Source organism: Rana temporaria, chromosome 1 (assembly GCF_905171775.1).
Source record: "Rana temporaria chromosome 1, aRanTem1.1, whole genome shotgun sequence".
In the NCBI taxonomy this organism is placed as follows: Eukaryota; Metazoa; Chordata; class Amphibia; order Anura; family Ranidae; genus Rana; species Rana temporaria.
Window position 1 is genome coordinate 301694598 of NC_053489.1, and position 18962 is coordinate 301713559.

General features: G+C 41.4%; 1 protein-coding gene across 8 annotated transcripts in view; it reads right to left on the minus strand.

Annotated features, from left to right (window-relative positions):
* Nucleotides 1-18962, minus strand: part of MPDZ (multiple PDZ domain crumbs cell polarity complex component) — a 257792-nt gene that overhangs the window by 54492 nt on the left and 184338 nt on the right. For all 8 annotated transcript variants that reach the window (XM_040358412.1, XM_040358432.1, XM_040358424.1 and 5 more), the window contains 7 exons: nt 16586-16678; nt 16419-16493; nt 11408-11588; nt 7273-7418; nt 5955-6038; nt 5677-5870; nt 3273-3420 (listed from right to left, as the gene is read on the minus strand). In XM_040358412.1, coding sequence (XP_040214346.1) covers nt 3273-3420; nt 5677-5870; nt 5955-6038; nt 7273-7418; nt 11408-11588; nt 16419-16493; nt 16586-16678 — 921 coding nt within the window. The remainder of the gene's footprint in view (nt 1-3272; nt 3421-5676; nt 5871-5954; nt 6039-7272; nt 7419-11407; nt 11589-16418; nt 16494-16585; nt 16679-18962) is intronic.

An 18962-nucleotide genomic window follows, 5' to 3' on the forward strand; every position in this document is an offset into this window, starting at 1 on the left:
AAACAGTAAGTGAGGAAATCCCGGTGTGTCTACAGAACTAGTGTCCCCATTGGAAGATTTCCACTTCATTACTGTTCTGATGTCAACCCAAAATTTTGGATTTTCTGTTACTTTCAGTTTCAATAACAGTAAACCAGGACCAATAGAGAGGGTGAATCTCCCAAATGGTGGTACAGACAGCGATAAAAATGGACAGGTTGTTCTAATTCATCTCCAAAACAAAATAAAAAAAAGTTTTGCATTTAGTTACTTATAAACTCTTTCCTTTCCCTGTTTTCCAACTTTTTTATGTCATTCCTATGAAATATTTTTTCTTCTTTCATTTTTTTTTTAGTTTGTTATAAAAAATGTACAAAAAATAAAATTAATTTTGGCGTCATGATAAAAAGAACAAATCAGTGAGTAAAGACAAATTAGAAATTTTTTGTCTACTGTGCCAATCTGTTTTTTAAATCAGTCCTGGCCACACAGTCCCCCACTTCTTCCACAATAACAAACAAAAAAAAAAAGTTATTGCTGAAATACTAGGCCCACAAATTAAATGTGAACATGGCTCAGAAGCCTTAGGCCTTGTACACACGGTCGGACCAAACCGATGAGAATGAACCGAAGTTCAGTTTGATCGGACCAAACCGACCGTGTGTATAGGCCATCAGTCTGTTTTCCTTCGGTCCAAAATTTTAAAACATGCTTCAAAACCGAACCGATGGACCGCTGCCCCATCGGACCAAACCGATGGTTAGTACAGAAAAGCATCGGTTCAAAACCCACGCATGCTCAGAATCAAGTCGACGCATGCTTGGAAGCATTGAACTTTGTTTTATTCAGCACGTTGTGTGTTTGACGTCACCGCGTTCTGACCCGATCGGATTTTGGACTGACATATCAGGCCGTACGGCCACTTCAGAGGTGAACCGATGAAAACGGTCCGACGGACCAGTCACATCGGTTTGGTCCGACCGTGTGTACAAGGCCTAAAGGGATTGTAATGTCTCATTATTTTTCAAGAAAAACAATATGTTATACTTACCTGCTCTGTGCAGTGGATTTGCAAAGAGCAGCCCAGATCCTCATTTTCTCAGATCCCTCTGTTGCTCTCCTGACCCCTCCCTCCTGCCCGCACAGCAAGCAGCTTGCTATGAGGGCACTCGAGCCATGTCACAGTTCCGTGTGTCCATTTAGACATAGAGCTGCGGCCTGGCCCTCTCTCTCCTGATTTGCTGACACTTTGTAAGCAGCAGGAGCCAATGGCGCTGCTGCTGTGTCTCAGCCAATCAGGAGGAAGCGTCTCGGATGGCCGAGACACTCGTTTGTATTTTGCTGGACAGAGATGGTGCTCAGGTTAGTATTACAGGGGGCTGTGGAGGCTGCTGCACACAGAAGGCTTTTTACCTTAAAGCGGTTGTAAACCGCGCAAAAATTATTATTTTTTTTTTTAAACCTGCAAGGCAAAAGGCATAATCAGCTAGTATGCACCGCATACTGGCTGATTATGAAATACTTACCTCGGAACGAGGTGAAGAACACTTACCTGGTCCACGCCGAGCGACATGTCATCTTGCTCTGGCGTGTCTTCCGGGTATCGCTGTGATTGGCTGGAGATTTAAATTCGGCAAGGTCCGGCGGCTGCCGGTCCTTTCGCCGTGGATCCCCCCTGCACATGCGCCGCTGCAATCAGCGGCGCATTGCGAGGGGAATATCTCCTAAACCGTACAGGTTTAGGAGATATTCTCTATACCTACAGGTACGCCTTATTATAGGCTTACCTGTAGGTAAAAGTGAAACAAGTGGGTTTACAACCACTTTAATGCATAGAATGTATTAGGAAATAAAAACCTTCTGACTTTACAACTCCTTTAACTGTGTACAAGGTAAATTGCAAAATTGCCTTTTATTCAGATATATATATATATATATATATATATATATATATATATATATATATATATATATATATATATATATATATATATATTACACCTTTAAGTGCCCTGAAAGCAAATACAATTTTTTTTCTTCTTAAGTTGAACTCAAACTAACTCCTTCTTCCTTACATGCCTTATTATTGTTACTTTAGGGGACAAATACTCACCCTTTTAGTTTTTTACTCATCTAATAACTGGACCCCTGACTTACCAATGAGGCAGTATACAGCAATGGATGTATCTCTGCACAAGTATTAATTGCATTGTATGTTTAAGGCTGACTTGAAGATGATATATTTGAAACACCAAAATGTCCCTTTTCAGAATTACAATTCGATGTAGAAAAATGACAAACTATAGCCTGCAGATGTCGCTCATGACTGCAGTCCAAGAAGAGCTTTATATGTGATATAGCTCCAGTTTCAACATGGATATATTCAGCAAAGATTCAGAAGACTGTTCATCACACGGATAACAAACAAAACAATTTAACAAATTCCAGTCTGACATTCTCTAAAATCACGGAACAAGGTAAGCCAAAAAGCAAGCATGGAAGATATGACCTTCCTTGTTATGTACTTAGCCATAAAGTATGCCTATATATATTTTTTTTAATTATTGCAAACCTTTGGAAATTGGAAGTTAAAAATAATACATGCATGTAGAATTATTTGTCATGTGGCTTTTGAAGAAGGCTTTCCAGCGACCGCACAGAACCTAGGATTCTCTATAACCTCCTGGTTTCAGCGCTTCTGGATGCATACTGTAGCTCAGAAGTCCATAAGCTTTCTACAACTCTCTTATAGTACTAGCAAGTTAAAGAAGAACAGAAGGCAGGGGGTATTAGGGAAATATAAAAATGTCCTTTTACATGTCCAATTCCTGGCAAATAATTAAACAAATGCCTACAGAGAACATCCTACATCACTTCCTACAGATAGTAACACTGCCCTCATCAGCTCCCTCTGATGCAGAGGAAGAGACAAGCCAAGATGATAGAAGGATAATATAAAATGGGGTTTATGCAAAAAGCAACACCGATTTTCAAGTAAACTTACATGCACAATTTTTAACTTGCAATATTGTTTTGTTTGAACTAAAATAAACTATACTATAGTTCTGCTTTAATTACATAGCAATAGAATAAGCACTTTGTCTCATAAACCAATAGATGCACCTCACTCAATAGATATTAGTGGCATGTTCTAGTCAAACTGAACAGCCCATCAAATTATTTTGATAGCACAGCTGTAAAACTTTGGACTGCAATTATAGACATCAAGGTTTTTAAATACTTATCTTTCAATGTTCAAACAATACATTCTGAACCCAGCAAGCAATATTTACCTTTAATAGAGCTGCAACAGCTTCTTGGGTGGCATTTCTAACATCCTCTCCATTTACTGTTAGTAGCTGATCACCTTGCATGAGCCTTCCATCTGACTCGGTTATGCCACCTTTTACAATATCTGACACAAACACTCCAGTATCATTCCTGAGATAAGGAAAATGTAACAAATTAAAGATCAGCAATGAATTGCAACATGTACATTTTATGTGCACCTTTCAGTCACACAAAAGAATGAGCCATTTGCAATCTGAAACACAAATTACATTTATGATAACAAAGCCTAATAATTCACTATTGCTATAGCCAGTGGCGCTGGTGGTAATTTTTTACCCCCAGGACCAGTCAGTCAGGTCCGGAGCACTTACCCCATCTAAAGCAGGCAGCGTTTCACCTGGACGACAGGCGGCAGGCATCACGGGCAGCAGGCATCATGGGCGGCTTCCCCTCCTCTCCTTTGCGGGCATCACCTTCCGTTTCCTCCCTCCTCAGTGACCAAATGGAACGCATCTCCTTTCGGCCAAATGGGAAACGGGTCTCAGACCTGCTTCCTGATTGGCCGGGAGGAGAATCAGTGTGAAAATAGTGAACATTCACTTGCGATTGTTACACAACTGGGTGAGCTTGGTTTGCAGTGCTCTGCGACCCGAGCCCACCCTTTCTTGAAGTCTATTAGAGCCTCTGGCTTTAATCCTGGGCTTCAAAATCCCCCCCATTGGAATTTATGCATCCGGCCTCCTGCATGGGGGACAGACTCATAGATGGGGGTGGACAGGCCGCCCCTGGCTGTATCTAAAGCAAACTGTCCCTGGTTGTTTGTTTTATGATGTGTATGCTTGGAGTGTTTCAGAATATGCAGTAGCAGGAACAACACTAAGGCCCCATACACACCATAGAATCTATCCGCAGATAAATCCCATCAAATGGGTTTCTGCGGATAGATCCTATGGTGTGTACACGCCAACGGATATTTATCTGCAGATAAATCTCCCCTGGAATGGATTTCCAGCAGATAAATATTTGTCGACATGCACAGAATATCTATCTGCTGGAATCCATTCCAACGGATGGATCCGCTCGTCTGTACAGACTTACCGGATCCATCCGTCCAAAGGGATTCCCCGCACGCGCCGTAATGAATAGACGCATGCGTGGAATTCCTTATATGACAGCGTCGCGCCCGTCGCCGCGTCATAATAGCGGCGACGGCGCGACACGTCATCGGCAGAGGATTTCAGCGCGGATTTCAATGCGATGGTGTGTACACGCCATCGCATTGAAATCTTCTGAAATCCTCGAGAGGATTTATCCGCCGATACGGTCCGCTGGACCGTATCTGCAGATAAATCCTCTCGTGTGTATGGGGCCTCAGGCTGAGGCTGGCCACAGATGGAGCAAATTTCTTTCCTGCAACCACGAGTCGCAGGAAAGAAAATTACTTGATTCCCCCCATCAACACAGATATTGAGGTTGCATGCAGAAGTCCCTCCCGTGGAGCCCTTGTGTTCTCCTGACGGGGAGGTTGCCCCCTCCGGGAGAACAAAGTGATTATTGCTAGTAGCTATAATAGGCGCTAGCAATAATTGCATGTAAAAACCAGCGGGCTGGTTGTACCCAAGTAGGTCAGGCTAAACTGGTCGAGTTTCGAATCGTCTATGGCCAGCTTAAGTTAATATAATACAATTCAGACTGAAAGCTTACTAAATTGTTTAATTTATTATTATAGCAGGGCCCTCTGATTCCTTCCGTAATGAATTGTATTGTAACTGTACTGTCTGCCCTTATGTTGTAAAGTGCTGCACAAACTGTTGGCGCTATATAAATCCTGTATAATAATAATAATGTCTCAGGGGAACTAGGTGAGAACGGCAGTGGGGGATAGGGCCACCAGAAGAGGCAAAAATAAATAAATGAAAAGGGGGTGGAGTGATTAAGGAGTGAATTTCTGCTTTAGGCGTCTTCCACATGGAGCAGAGTCCACTCTGACCAGAAGGGGATTTGTAACAGATCCCCTGCTGATCAAGGCAAAAAGGGATGGATGTCACATCCGTGCCCTGCTCATTTTATGCAGAGCAGACAAAGGCAGACTCCATATGGGCGGTCAGTTGTAAATAGACTCCGCTGTTCATTTACATAAGGCTACTTCTGATCTGGTCTGCCAAAACAGAAAAGGATGTCTTTTTCCCATTTTTCTTTTTTACGTGACCCAAGTCTGTTTACATCCATCTGTGATTAGGGCTCCACGGACCTTCTGATCAGATCTGCCTGAAAAACTGACAGCTGGACCTGATCAGAACTCTCATGTGAAATGCAAAACTTTATCTCTAAAACAGTCAATTACAGATGTAAGCTTTTTGAAAAATACTGTATTCCATTCTAAAATCTGAAAACGTATAATTTCACCTTTTCCCTACAATGCTTAATCCAAGCCCCTTTCCTGGTCTCTTCTGCAGCTCCACATTCAGTATATCATACATATCCTCTTCTTTGTACTGCGCCTCATCTCTGTATACTGAAAGACGCACTTTTTGTGGTGTCTGTCGCAATACATTAATGGCTTCATCGTGTGTGGCATTTCTTAGATCAATACCATTGACCTGCAAAAATGAAAAATGTTTATAGGCTAAAAGTAACCTGGAACATTGTCTACATATTTTTTTTTTCGGTTTTAACATCCTTACATCTAAAATCTGGTCCCCAGCCCATAGTCTGCCATCCTTGGAAGCAGCACCTTCTTCATATACTTCGTGAATAATGATTGCACCCTGAAAATCAGAAACCAACCGTTTGTTTATTGAAGCCGATGACATGAAACTATAAAATACAAAGTCTTCCTCTGATGCATTCAGAGAAGAACCAAGATAATTTGGTAAAGGGATAGGCATGTCAGAAGAATAGGATTTAGCATGCTGCTCTTTCAGCAATCAGTGTGTGTGCGCACGCATGAATATACACATATACAGTGGGGGAAATTATTATTTGATCCTCTGCAGATTTTGGAAGTTTTCCCACTTACAAAGAAATGAAGGGTCTATTATTTTTATCAATACAAATGTTATACATTGAGTTGCAGTTCAGTAAGTAAAATAAGTATTTGATCCCCAATCAAAACATGACTTAGTACTTAGAGAAGAAACCCTTGTGGGCAAGCACAGAGGTAAGACGTTTCATGTAGTTGGTGACCAGGTTTCCACACATCTCAGGAGAGATTTTGGTCCACTCTTCTTTACAGATCTTTTCTAAATCCTTAAAGTGGATGTAAACCCGATTCATGAAATTTGAGCTGGGCACATATATATATATATATGCAGAGTTTTCGTACCTCTCTCCAAAGTACTATGTCCCATAGCTTTCTCCTGCTTAGTTCTTCTGTTATCAGCCTGATAACTTCTAACAAGTTCTCAGAGACAGGAGCCTGAAGTTGGTGTCAGGGAGAGAGCTATAAATAGATTAGCACAAAGCTGAACTATTCAGAGGCAAGCTCTGCATGTGTGGGGAGGGGGTATGTGCCTTTCCTCCAATCAGCTGTCTCAGTCTCTCACAGTGTATAGCAAGTATCCACACCTACAGGTGAATCAGGAAGAGAACATTTTAACAGGATGTGCACTTTTTAAACATAATATAAATCTGAAGACAGCAGATATACAAGTAGAACTTATGTAGGGAGATTTGTGTAATCTCTGTGTATCATCTGAGGCTGTTCACTTCACTGGATATAGGAGAGGGTTTAGATCCACTTTAAGATTTATTGGCTGTGACTTGGCAACTCAAAGTTTCAGCTCCCTCCATAAATTTTCCATAAGATTAAGCCCTGGTTCACACTAACTGTGGGAATGAAATCGTGTGAGTTCAGCTGAACCCTTCAAGCCCAGATGATACAAATTATAGACCCTTCCCTTCTCTGTAAGTAGGCAAACTTACAAAATCTGCAGGGAATCAAATAATTATTTTCCCCACTGTATATCGATAGATAGAATATATTCAAAGTCAAATATTTACCAGTAGAGTGTCTGCACCTCCTACGATGCTGAGTCCCAGACCTGTTCTCCCTTTAGATATATCAATTGTGGTTTCACATCCAGGTATAATTGGACAAGTGGCTGGGTCTGAAGGAAATGTCGCAGGAGTTGATGATCGACTGGCACCTAAAAAAAAATCCAAGCATTAAAGTGAGAATAGGAATAAGATGAAAAAAAGATAAAAAAGATTTAATAAAAGTAATTTATAACCTTTAAAAAAAAAACAACTGAGCGCTGCAATTGTTCCCAACCAGCTATACATTATGTAAAACTTTCTTATTGTTCATTAGAGGTTGTCAAATCCTCTAGAACTATGAGACCAAGATCTTTCTTTACATAATATGTACATTTTTAACATAATATAGGTCACAATGTGCCTCCTGTTTTTGACACATAGACCCACAATCCTCTTAAGTTTTTACGAAAATATGCAGCTAAATATCCACTTAGGGCCAGATCCACAACGAGCGGCCGTAACTTAACTTTTCCCATTTAAGTTACACCGCCGCAAAATCTCTACCTAAGTGCCCGATTCACAAAGCACTTACCTAGAAATTTTCAGCGGTGTAACTTAAATTCGTCCGGCGCAAGGCGGGCCCAATCTAATGGGGCGAGTCCCATTTAAATTAGGCGCGCTCCCGCGTCGGACGTACTGCGCATGCTCCCGATGCGATTTTCCCAACGTGCTTTGCGCGAAGTTACGTTACACCGAGTTTTGTGAATCGCGCCGGGTAAAAAAAGTTGCGTCGGGGAAAAAAAAAAGAGATGCGGCGGGAAAAAAAAAAATTTAAAAAAAATTTGACAGCGTCGCGGGAAAGAAGGGTCTACTTTTACATGGTGTACTAACTTTACACTTTGTAAAAGTAGCCCTAATTTTGCGTTTGCAAACTAACAACTTACGGAGACTTCACAAAGGGAAACCGCTTTGTGGATCTCCGTAAGTGCTAATTTGCATACCCGACGCGGAATTTCGACGAGAAAAGCCCCCAGCGGCGGCCGCGGTACTGCATCCTAAGATCCGACAGTGTAAAAGTATTACACCTGCCGGATCTTAGGAATATCTATGCGTAACTGATTCTGTGAATCAGTCGCATAGATAGAAACAGAGATACGATGGCGTATCAGTAGATACGCCGGCGTATCCCTTTTGTGGATCTGGCCCTTAGTCTCTCACACCTGTTTAGTTTCACATTTGCGCTATGTGTCTATTCATGAGACTATAACTTTGTAATTACCTATGATACAGAATTGATATATATTTATTTATAAAAATGCTTATTGGGAGCGCAGTCATTACCCAAAGGCCTCGATGCGCTCAAAATATATATATATATTTCTAAAAAAAATGTGTGTGTGTGTGTGTGTGTGTGGGGGGCTTTCTTTTGAGCCTGTTGTCCTCTGAGTTTTTTTTAAATGTATTAATAAGGCTGCATTCACCCTGAGCGGTTTCAGCTCATAAAACACCTGAAAAACACCCAACAAGCAAAATCCCATTCAGTTTAATGGCACCTGTTCACATCTGGGCATTTTGTCACCTTAAGCAAAACGCCTGAAAAAAGCCTTAGAGTCCATTCACACCTGAGCGACAGGCGCATTCGGCGGTAGCGGCGTATTTTGCCGCGATTATGAAACTTTCATTTTTTTTTTTTTCAAAAGTCTTCCCATTGCTGTCAATGGGAAAACGCCATTGTCGCCTGAAAAAAAGGGTCCGGGACTTTTTTTCAGGCGACAGGCGTTCGGCGTCTATGAGATGTGAACCATCTCCATAGACAGCAATGGGAATTCTCCCCTCTAGCGGCAGAAGCGTCCGGCGTCGGGCGTTTTGTCGCTCAGGTGTGAATGCAGCCTTAAGCTCAAAAAAGAACAGGAGCTTAGTTGGGGCAGATTACAGGCGTTTTTCTGCTTCAGTGTCTATCAGTGCCCATCAGTGCTAACAATCTGTGCTGCCTATCAGTGCCACCTATCAGTGTCAATCAGGGGCAGCTATTAGTGCCCATAATTTCTGCCAATCAGTTTTGCCAGTTTTGCCAATCAGTGCCGCCAATCAGTGCCCATCTGTGCACTGAGTGCAGGGATGGGGGAACTCAACAGTCAGGCACATTGTCTATTGGGGGGGCGGCGGAAATCCGTTGAGCTTTCTAATCAATAACGTAACAAAAACGATGAAACCCTCTAATATATGGAAATCTCAATAAACTTCAATATTACCTCAATACCGGTCTATGTGATAGGCAACTTCACATATAATACACAACAGACTGAAAACAAGACATAATAAATGAAACTTAGCAGGGATGGTGGAAACCCCTTTACAGATCATTGCAATACAATTAACTTCAAGTGCAACAACTTTTTAGGTGGCAGGTTCACATCATTATAGCACTTTGGATTTTTTTTTTTTTTTTTAGATTGTTACACTTAATTTTATATGTTTTAGTTTGTGTATGTTATAAAATGTGAATCATTGCACTTGAAGTTAAATTTCCACCATCCCTGCCAAGTTCATGTCTTTATGGACCTTGCTTTGTGCACTGGTGTGCAGTCATGTTGAAACAGGAAGGGGCCATCACCAAATTGTTCCCACAAAGTTGGGAGCATAAAATTGTCCAAAATGTCCTGTTATGCTGACGCCTTAGACAAGTGCCCTTCACTGGAACTAAAGGGCCAAGCCAAACCCCTAAGGAACAACCCCTCATTATAATCTCCGCCAAATGATTTAGACCAGTGCACAAAACAAGGTCCATAAATATGGAACAAAGGAAGAAGAATACCGCGCTAAGAAATATTAAAAAGTCAATAAAATTTGGGAAGGTAGCGTGCTGACGCAGGACGTGTTGTGTAGAGTGGACGGGCGTTTTTTCCGAGCCGGCCGGCTTCTCTCTGTTTTTATTTCCATTGTGACTCTGTAAGTGCAATTTTTAATTATTAAACGCATGGTTTAAACGAACTTCACTATGTGGGCTCTATCACTCCCTCTATGTACCCATTGAACACGGAGGACACGTAGGACTATCATTTCAGCCCAGGAATTAAAGGCCCAGGCTAGGGTTTTAGCCACTTGCTGTTGTTCATACATGTTCTGACTTCAAGAATCCTCTTCTTTTTCCATCTTCCCCTGCGAGGATCATTTTAAAGGCCCTGGCTGGGGTTTGCAGTCGCAAGCACACACTGCTTGCCATCCGGTAAGCCTCCAATTCTTACTGGTTCAAGGTGTTTTTTTCATTTGCTCCTCAACATTGCTACTCCTATATGAACTTTATTTTTGTGGATGCATTAGGACTGAAATTATCCTCTTTCTAGTCTCGCATTGATTTGGGTTACTGGCTCCATAATTAATTTTTCCTCAATTTTACCGTTTAGATTTTTTATTTTAGCGCAACAACCTTTCCCCTAAGGTCCATAAAGACATGGATGAGCAAGTTTGTGGTGGAGAAACTTGACTGGCCTGCACAAAGTCCTGACCTCAACCCAATAGAACACCTTTGGGATGAATTAGAGCAGAGACTGCGAGCCAGGCCTTCTCACCCTACATCAGTGTGGTTGAGCTTTGGATGCTAATGCAATAGGCTGCACATGCCTATGCAACCCGATTACAACCTTAAATTTTAATTACCTAATCAATTGTACTAAAAAACACCTTTCTAATTAACAACTAATAACGTTTCTAATATCATAATTGTAACATTTTGAACAACTAACAATTGTGTCTCTTACATTTCTGAGGCATTGCTATATACGTTTCTCCTTATCCTGCTTTAAGACTGCTGGAAATCCACGAGGACCATTTTGTGTCGTTCTACACCATTACATAATAATAACTGAGGAACTGAGGCGAACTATCTGTACAATAAAGTGGATTTTCTTGATTCAAATCTGCTTAGCTATGATCTATTAAGAAGATAGAGTGGCTACATACGGTACATGTCTTAATTTGTTTTAGGGCCTCTAAATTAGTGTATGAATTAGATCCAAGAAGACAAAGTAATAAGGAAATATGCCCATCACAAAAAATGTTGTTTATTTCTAGCAATGCACTAGGGTTCTATTTTCTACTTTAAACCATGGTTTGAGTAAATTCTTCTTGAAGTGATAAACAAATGGAAGGAGACCCTTACTGCAAACAGCTTCTGGTTCCGTCAAGCTGATATGTGGAAGACATTGCTGGCTATTCTTTTTCTCCACAGCGCTGGATGTAAATGTACTGAGGGGCAAAGGGTAATTTTGCTGGCCTTCTTGATCATCAGAACTTATTGTCATTGTCACAGTTGATTTGGCTTTCTTCAAAAGACCAACAACCTTAAGAAACAAAAATGTCCCCATTCAGAAACATAGGTGTAATTTACAAAATAAAACAGGTGATATTTAATGTAATGCAGATCAAAAACTAAAGGCAGAGTTGTATAAAATCATGTACACATTTTAAAACATTTGCAATGGCCTTGTACACACAAACAGAAAATGGGACCAAAAATCCCGCTTTCAAAGCGATCGTATGATAATCTGATCGTTGGTACACAGCTTTTCGAGAGCCGATCACGACAATTCATGCAAAATTATCTGATGGGACAAGCACGAAAAGTTTTCTCGTACAATACCAGATTGTACGATTTTAGTTTAATCAGTACAGTTTGTCAGAAAATACAATACAAACACAACGCATTACATCACATCTAAAGTTTTATTCTGTCGTACAAGAATTTTCACAACCTCTTCATTTTCGAGATGAGAAAATCTGGTGCAGCTGTGCAAGGTAGCCAATCAGCTTTTAACCTCAGCTTGTTCAATTAAGCTTTCACAAAAAAAAAAAAAAAAAAAAAAATGATTTTACACTCTCTAGTTTTAGTATCCCCAAGTATGGGTCTGTGGCCGAATACATCCAACACTGCTGAAGGTAGGCTGGTAAATACCTTTTGTCCCCGTTTTTACTACAGCTTCCTGGTCTTATTAGCCTAGGCGATTAAACAAGGGTTGCTGGGAGATAGGCATAATGAAATCTCGCGTTTTTTGTACCTGTTGTGTGTGGGGAGAGAGAGGAGCTTTCAGAATATTCAACGGCGACGTCGGGGTGGGCGGGACAGAGTGGCTATTGAACACCAGGCAATTATTTGTGTATGCGGCTCCGCCCTGACCCCATCCTATTGGCTCACGTTCGATAGCTGCTCTGTCCCGCCCACCCCGACATCGCAGATGAATATTCTGAAAGCTCCTCTCTCCCTCCAGCGTGGGCTAGACATTTCTCTCTAAAGTGACAGGTGTGTGACACTGTCTTGTTATCTAACTGTGTGCAGGGAGAGAGAGAGAGGAGCTTTAAGAATTCATTGGCGATGTCAAGGTGGGCGGGACAGAGCAGACTTGGAACACCAGCCAATTATATGGCGTCTTAAGAAAGGGGGCAGAGCCGCATACACGTAGCGGCCCGCCCTGACGCCATCCTATTGGCTGGCGATAGATAGCTGCTCTGTCCCGCCCACCCCTACACCGCCAATGAATATTCTGAAAGCTCCTCTCTCTCCCTGCACATATTGGATTATAAAACAGTGCCACACAAAACAGAGCTTCCAGCACCAATATCTTTCTCAATGCTATATTATTTCAGCCAGCAAGAGCTAGACATTGCTGTATAAAGTGACAGGGCAGACTCAGGAAGTCGTTAGTGAACAGAAAAAAAAAAAACAGCCAGGAACGTCAGAGGTGTAATATTAAGTCATGATTTATAACACCATCAGGATGGTGTCACCCGGTTTCGGACCACACCCCCTAGTGCTGCTGATGCATTCCCTGCCTAATCTGACTTCTCCTTTACTCGCCTGTGTTGTGATTGACAGGCTGCTATAGCATGGGGGCGGGAACATTGCCATAGCAACCTGTCAGGAAGGACGGCCTCCCTGAGGCATTACTGAGCATGTGCGAGATTTGGGCAGAAATCCAGGAAATGAACACGAGAGGGCTTCAGATGCCCACAACTAAAATGGAAACGGCCTGCTTCCGAGATCAGTAAGTAAATAACTATTTTTAAAGAAAGTAAAAGCGCAAAAAGTATGACAGGTTAGAAATGTTCATTTACAGGTTTTGACAGTTACAGAGCAGTGTTTAAAAAAAAATGTTTGGGGACTGGAACTCCCCTTTAAGCACATGCTGATGGCAGTTTCACAGTACAGGTGGTATTATATTGTGTTTGGATGCACTAAAATGCAGTTTATTATATTTTTTTTCTCCTACAAATATGTGTTTAATAAACAGCTATGCAAATGTGACATTTAAAAATTGCAACAACTATCTTTTTTTATTCCACAGGCCCTCTGCTTTCAAAAAATATATAATGTTCTGGAGGTTAGCCAAAAAAGATGTGAGCAAACAATAAATAAAAAATTGCTATAGTGCCAAAGTGGTTAATAATTCTGCTTCTGCTGTTAGTAAGTACTAAACTTTTGGTTTCAGGCTGCTAGTGTGAACTTTTATAGCCACATCATCCCAACAGATAGGTATTGGTTGTAATAGTTTGGTTAGAAGTTTGCTGAAATAATTACGACAAACAGCTAAGAGCAATTGAGACCTATTATTGGAATTGCGATTTAACCAACACATTCATTTTGCTAGATGAAAAACAGGATTCCTGGACAAATGGTTTTGCCCACAGCCACCAATCAAAGTTTGTTTCTCGAACGTGCAAAAAGTTGGCAACCTTTCTTCTCTCTAGGTTTAACAGAACACTCAGGTGTTTATAAACCAACAATCTGGCCTGCCTTCACACATTACAGCTCTTCACTGTGCATAATGCTCTCAGAGGAGAGTACCATTTTATTCCTCTTCTCTGAGTGACTGAATTACAAAGTGAATGGCTGCGGTGTGTAGTGTAAGTGAACAGAAGCGAGATTTGTCTGATCTTCCGAGATCATGGTCAAATATACTCAATGAAAAGTATAATATAAAAAAAAAAAAAAGTAAAAAAAAAAAAGTTAATACAATATGTGTGAGAGGGATCATTCATAAATACCGTATTTATCGGCGTATAACGCGCACTTTTTCCCCCCTAAAATCAGGGGGGAATCGGGGGTGCGCGTTATACGCCGATGTCATTTTTTTACCAATGGGGGGGAGCGGGGATTGTGCGGGGGTGTCATGCCGGCCATCCTACCTCTCCTGGTCCTGGGACGCCAGCGTGAGCGTACTGAATCGCTCGTCCCTTCTCTCCTCTTCTTGCTCCTCCTCCCCCTCCGAGTGTAGCTTCAGATTGGAGGAGGAGAGCGGTCACATGAGAGGAGAGCGATCATGTGACCAGCCGGGGAACACTGTATGAATGAGAGGAACTGTCCGTGCCTGAACACAGGCTACGGTATGTAGAAGGGACTGGCAGTGCTTTATTTTTAAACGTTACAGTATGCTGGCAGTCTCCTGGGAGTGCAAGGGGGCTGTGTAATGTAAATGAGCTGTACTGTGCAAGGGAGACAATGCTGTGTAGTGTATGGGGGGGGGGGGGGCTACATAGTGTGCCGATATCTATGCAATGTGCTGAGATCTATGCAATGTGCTGGTATCTATGTGTAATGTGCTGATATCTATGTGTAATGTGCTGATATCTATGTGTAATGTGCTGGTATCTATATGTAATGTGCTGGTATCTATATGTAATGTGATGAGATCTGTGTAATGTGCAGGGGGGGGCTTTGGAATATAAAAGGGGCTGTTAAAAGTTTTTTTCCTGAAACTTCCCTCTTAAAATTAGGGTGCGCGTTATACGCCGGTGCGTGTTATACGCCGATAAATACGGTAGTTGTGCTTTTAATTATATCAATGCATTGCTGTGATATTTGTATCCAAACGTGTAGCCATAAATACACTCGGGTACAAGCATCACAGAATTGTCTTGATATAAATAAAAACACAATTATTTATGACATAGGCCTTTATTAACTTTTTTGCTGTTATTTTTACTGCATTCATTTGGAATAGGAGTATACTGGGGAACTAGTGCAGGGATACAACCACACTTCAAGCCTGGAAACAAAATGGACCAGGGGCAGACTGACAACTCATGGGGCCCTCGGGCAAAAGGATATTATGGGGCCCTCGGGCAATAGGAGATTATGGGGCCCCCCAGGCAATAAATTATGGGGCCACACAGTACTGTAAACACACATACAGTATACGTACACAGTATACACACACAATATACACACACAGTATACATACACACAGACTATACACAGAATACACATACAGACACACAGTACATACATACACACACTGAGAAGGTACTGGAGAGGCGTGAGCTATAATCTTGGGATTTTTAGACCAAAAGGATAGGGACATTTCAGGGACAGATGTAAAAAAAAAAAAAAAGATTTTTACATACTGTCCCTGGTTTTACTAAGGCTGGAAACCCTGATGGGGCCCCCTAGTGTCATGGGGCCCTCGGGCAGTGCCCGAATGGTCAGTCCGCCCCTGTAAGGGACACAAACCCCTAAACATTAAGTTTTTTTTTTTTTTTTTAAAGGGGTAAAGTGATTGTAAAGGCAAAAGATTATTTTTTTTAACTAAGGCCCCTTTCACACTGGGGCGGGGTCTGCAGTAAAGCACCGATATTTTTAGTGGCACTTTACCGTAAATTATTCTGGCTCTATTTGGCCGCTAGCGTGCGGTTTTACCCCCACTAGCGGCAGAGAAAGGGTTAAAAATCACTGCAAAGCGCCACTGCTGGCGCTTTGCCGGCGGTATAGCCGCGGTGCCCCATTAATTTCAATGGGCAGGAGCGGTATACACACAGCTACTTCACCGCTCCAAAGATGCGGCTAGCAGGACTTTTTTTTTACCACCCTGCTAGCGCACAGCTTGTGTGAAAGCCCTCAGTGGCTGTTTCAGGTTGGTTTGCAGGCGCTATTTTTAGCGTTATAGCACCTGCAAACTGATACAGTGTGAAAGGGGTCTTACTGCATTCTATACTTCTGAGTGCAGCAGCCCCTCTAATACTTACCTGAGCCCCATCTCGATCCAGCAATGTTATACGAGAGACTTGGCTGTAAAGGAGCATCCCCACTCGCCATTGCAGCTTCATAAGCCGCTACATAATGTAGATGAGGCACTAGTTTCATAAATGGACACTACTACTTCTTAAACATGAAAACATACCTTGTCAATTGCAGCACCCACCACTGGTTCATCATCAACTGCCAAGATACGATCCCCCACCTTGATACGTCCATCCTGGGTATAAAAAAAAGTGCACTTTAGACACAAGCCACGGATCACAAACATGGTATATGATATGACATCAGACACAAAACCACGACTCTCACCTTTGCCGCTGCGCCATAATCAGTTAGGCTTTTAATGACTACTCCATTAAGAGTATCTTCTTCACTGATAGCAATACCTAGGCCTCCCTGATCCTGTGAGCAATATTAAAAGTATACAAATCACTGTTTTCTTCATGTTATAGTCCACAGACTTACAAAAAAAAAAAAGATATCTGTTAAAATAAAACATGCAATATTTTAACGATTAAATGAATACAGATTTTGGTATCAACCATTCCTAAAACGCAGATTGATCATTATGAAAGTCAAAGTAATACATTTACACACACTAATTTCACATACAGAACACTCACAACACTTTCCAATACTGTACCTTTATCTAAAAAGAAAAACAGCAACAGCAATCTAATGTGTGTGTGAGATGTTTCAATAAATTTAGGGTATGTGGACACCAGCTGCTGCATTACAATGCAACGGCTGGTATGTGGTGTGGGTACCACCTAAATCAATGCATTGCCCTTGGCGCATCACACTGCTCTTTTTTTTTTTAAAACAAACTTTCCTGAGATGTCAGTCATCTAATACGGGTCAATTACTGGTCATATAGTGCAAGGCAACCGCAACGCAGAGAACCAGGGGAACAAGTATTGTGCCTTGTCATGCTGTGGGACTACACTAGAATCGCAACCCAATGCAGTCATACTGCATGTGGTGTAGAAGAACCCTTAAGTGAAGGTTTTCAGACAACTGAAAACCTTAAAGAAGATTTAAACAATCCCCCCACAAAAAACACTAAACAGTTATTGCATTTGTGAAATTTCTACCATTTAAGAGATATAACTGATTGAATTTTCAGGAAGTCAGCTCTGTGATTCAAAAAATGCATCATCTTTTCTGGCAGGGAGGATCTCTTAGAACAGTGATTGCATCATACCCTCGTATCTCTCTCTATAGTGTAATCAGACTACATTTCCCATGAATCCTTGGGATGGGAGTGAATGCGGGAGGTACACTAGGCTTGTACATGTAAATGTGAACTCGTCCACTTCAACATATATCACACCCCTCATTCTGCAGCCATCAAGCCATACATGAACACACGGTATGATAGGTTACAGTCTTATAAATACAAAGGATTTTAATATAAACGTATATTAATATATTATTAATTTAATGCATTTTTTAATAAAAATAAATAAAATGAATACATTTAATGGATTTAACCACTTCTCTACTTTGGGTGTTTTTCAGATTTGGTGTTTACAAGACTAAAACAGTTTTTTTTGCTAGAAAATTACTTAAAACCCACAAACATTATATATTTATTTTTTTCTAACACCGTAGAGAATAAAATGGCGATCATTGCAATACTTTTTGTCACACCATATTTGCGCAGCGGTCCTACAAGCGCACTTTTTTTGGAAAAAAAACACTTTTTTGAATTAAAAAATAAGACAGCAATAAATTTGGCCCAATTTTTTTATATATTGTGAAAGATAATGTTACGCCGAGTAAAATGGTACCCAACATGTCACGCTTACAAATTGCGCCCGCTCGTGGCATGGCGTCAAACTTTTACCCTTAAAAATCTCGATAGGCGACGTTTAAAAAATTCTATAGGTTGCATTTTTTGAGTTACAGAGTAGCGATACCTCACTTGTGTCGTTTGAACACCGTTTTCATATGCGGGCGCTTCTGCGCATGAGCTCGTCGGGACGGGGAGCTTTAAATTTTTTTTTTTTTTCTTATTTATTTTTATTTATTTTATTATTTTTTACACTGGAAAAAAAAAAATGATCACTTTTATTCCTATTATAAGGAATGTAAACATCCCTTGTAATAGAAAAAAGCATGACAGGTCCTCTTAAATATTAGATCTGGGGTCAAAAATACCTCAGATCTCATATTTAGACTAAAATGCAAAAAAAAATAAAAATTTGAAACTGTAATTTTTTCAAATGACAAAAAAAAAATGTTTCTTTAAGAGGCTGGGCGGGACTGACGTTTTGACGTCACTTCCGCCCAGCAGAGCTATGGGGACGGGCAAAGGAGATTTTTCCTTCAGTCTCGTCCCCAGTCAGCAGCCGAACGGTCCCGATCGCCTCCGCCGCTACGGTAAGCGGCGGAAGGCGCAGGAGAGCGGCGGGAGGGGCCCTCTCCCGCCAGCCGATAACGGCGATCTCGCGGTGAATCTGCCCCCCGGAGACCGCCGTTATCACCAACAGAACCGCTGACACCAAAGATTGATACCTCGGTTGTGGCAGCAGCTGCTGCCGTTACCGAGATATCAATCTTTAAAGTTAGGCCGTATAAAGACGTATGGCGGTTTAGAAGTGGTTAATATAAATGCAAACCAGTGCAGCTCATCAGTGCCGAATGTCAGGGACCACCAGTGCCGCTTGTCAGGGACCACCAG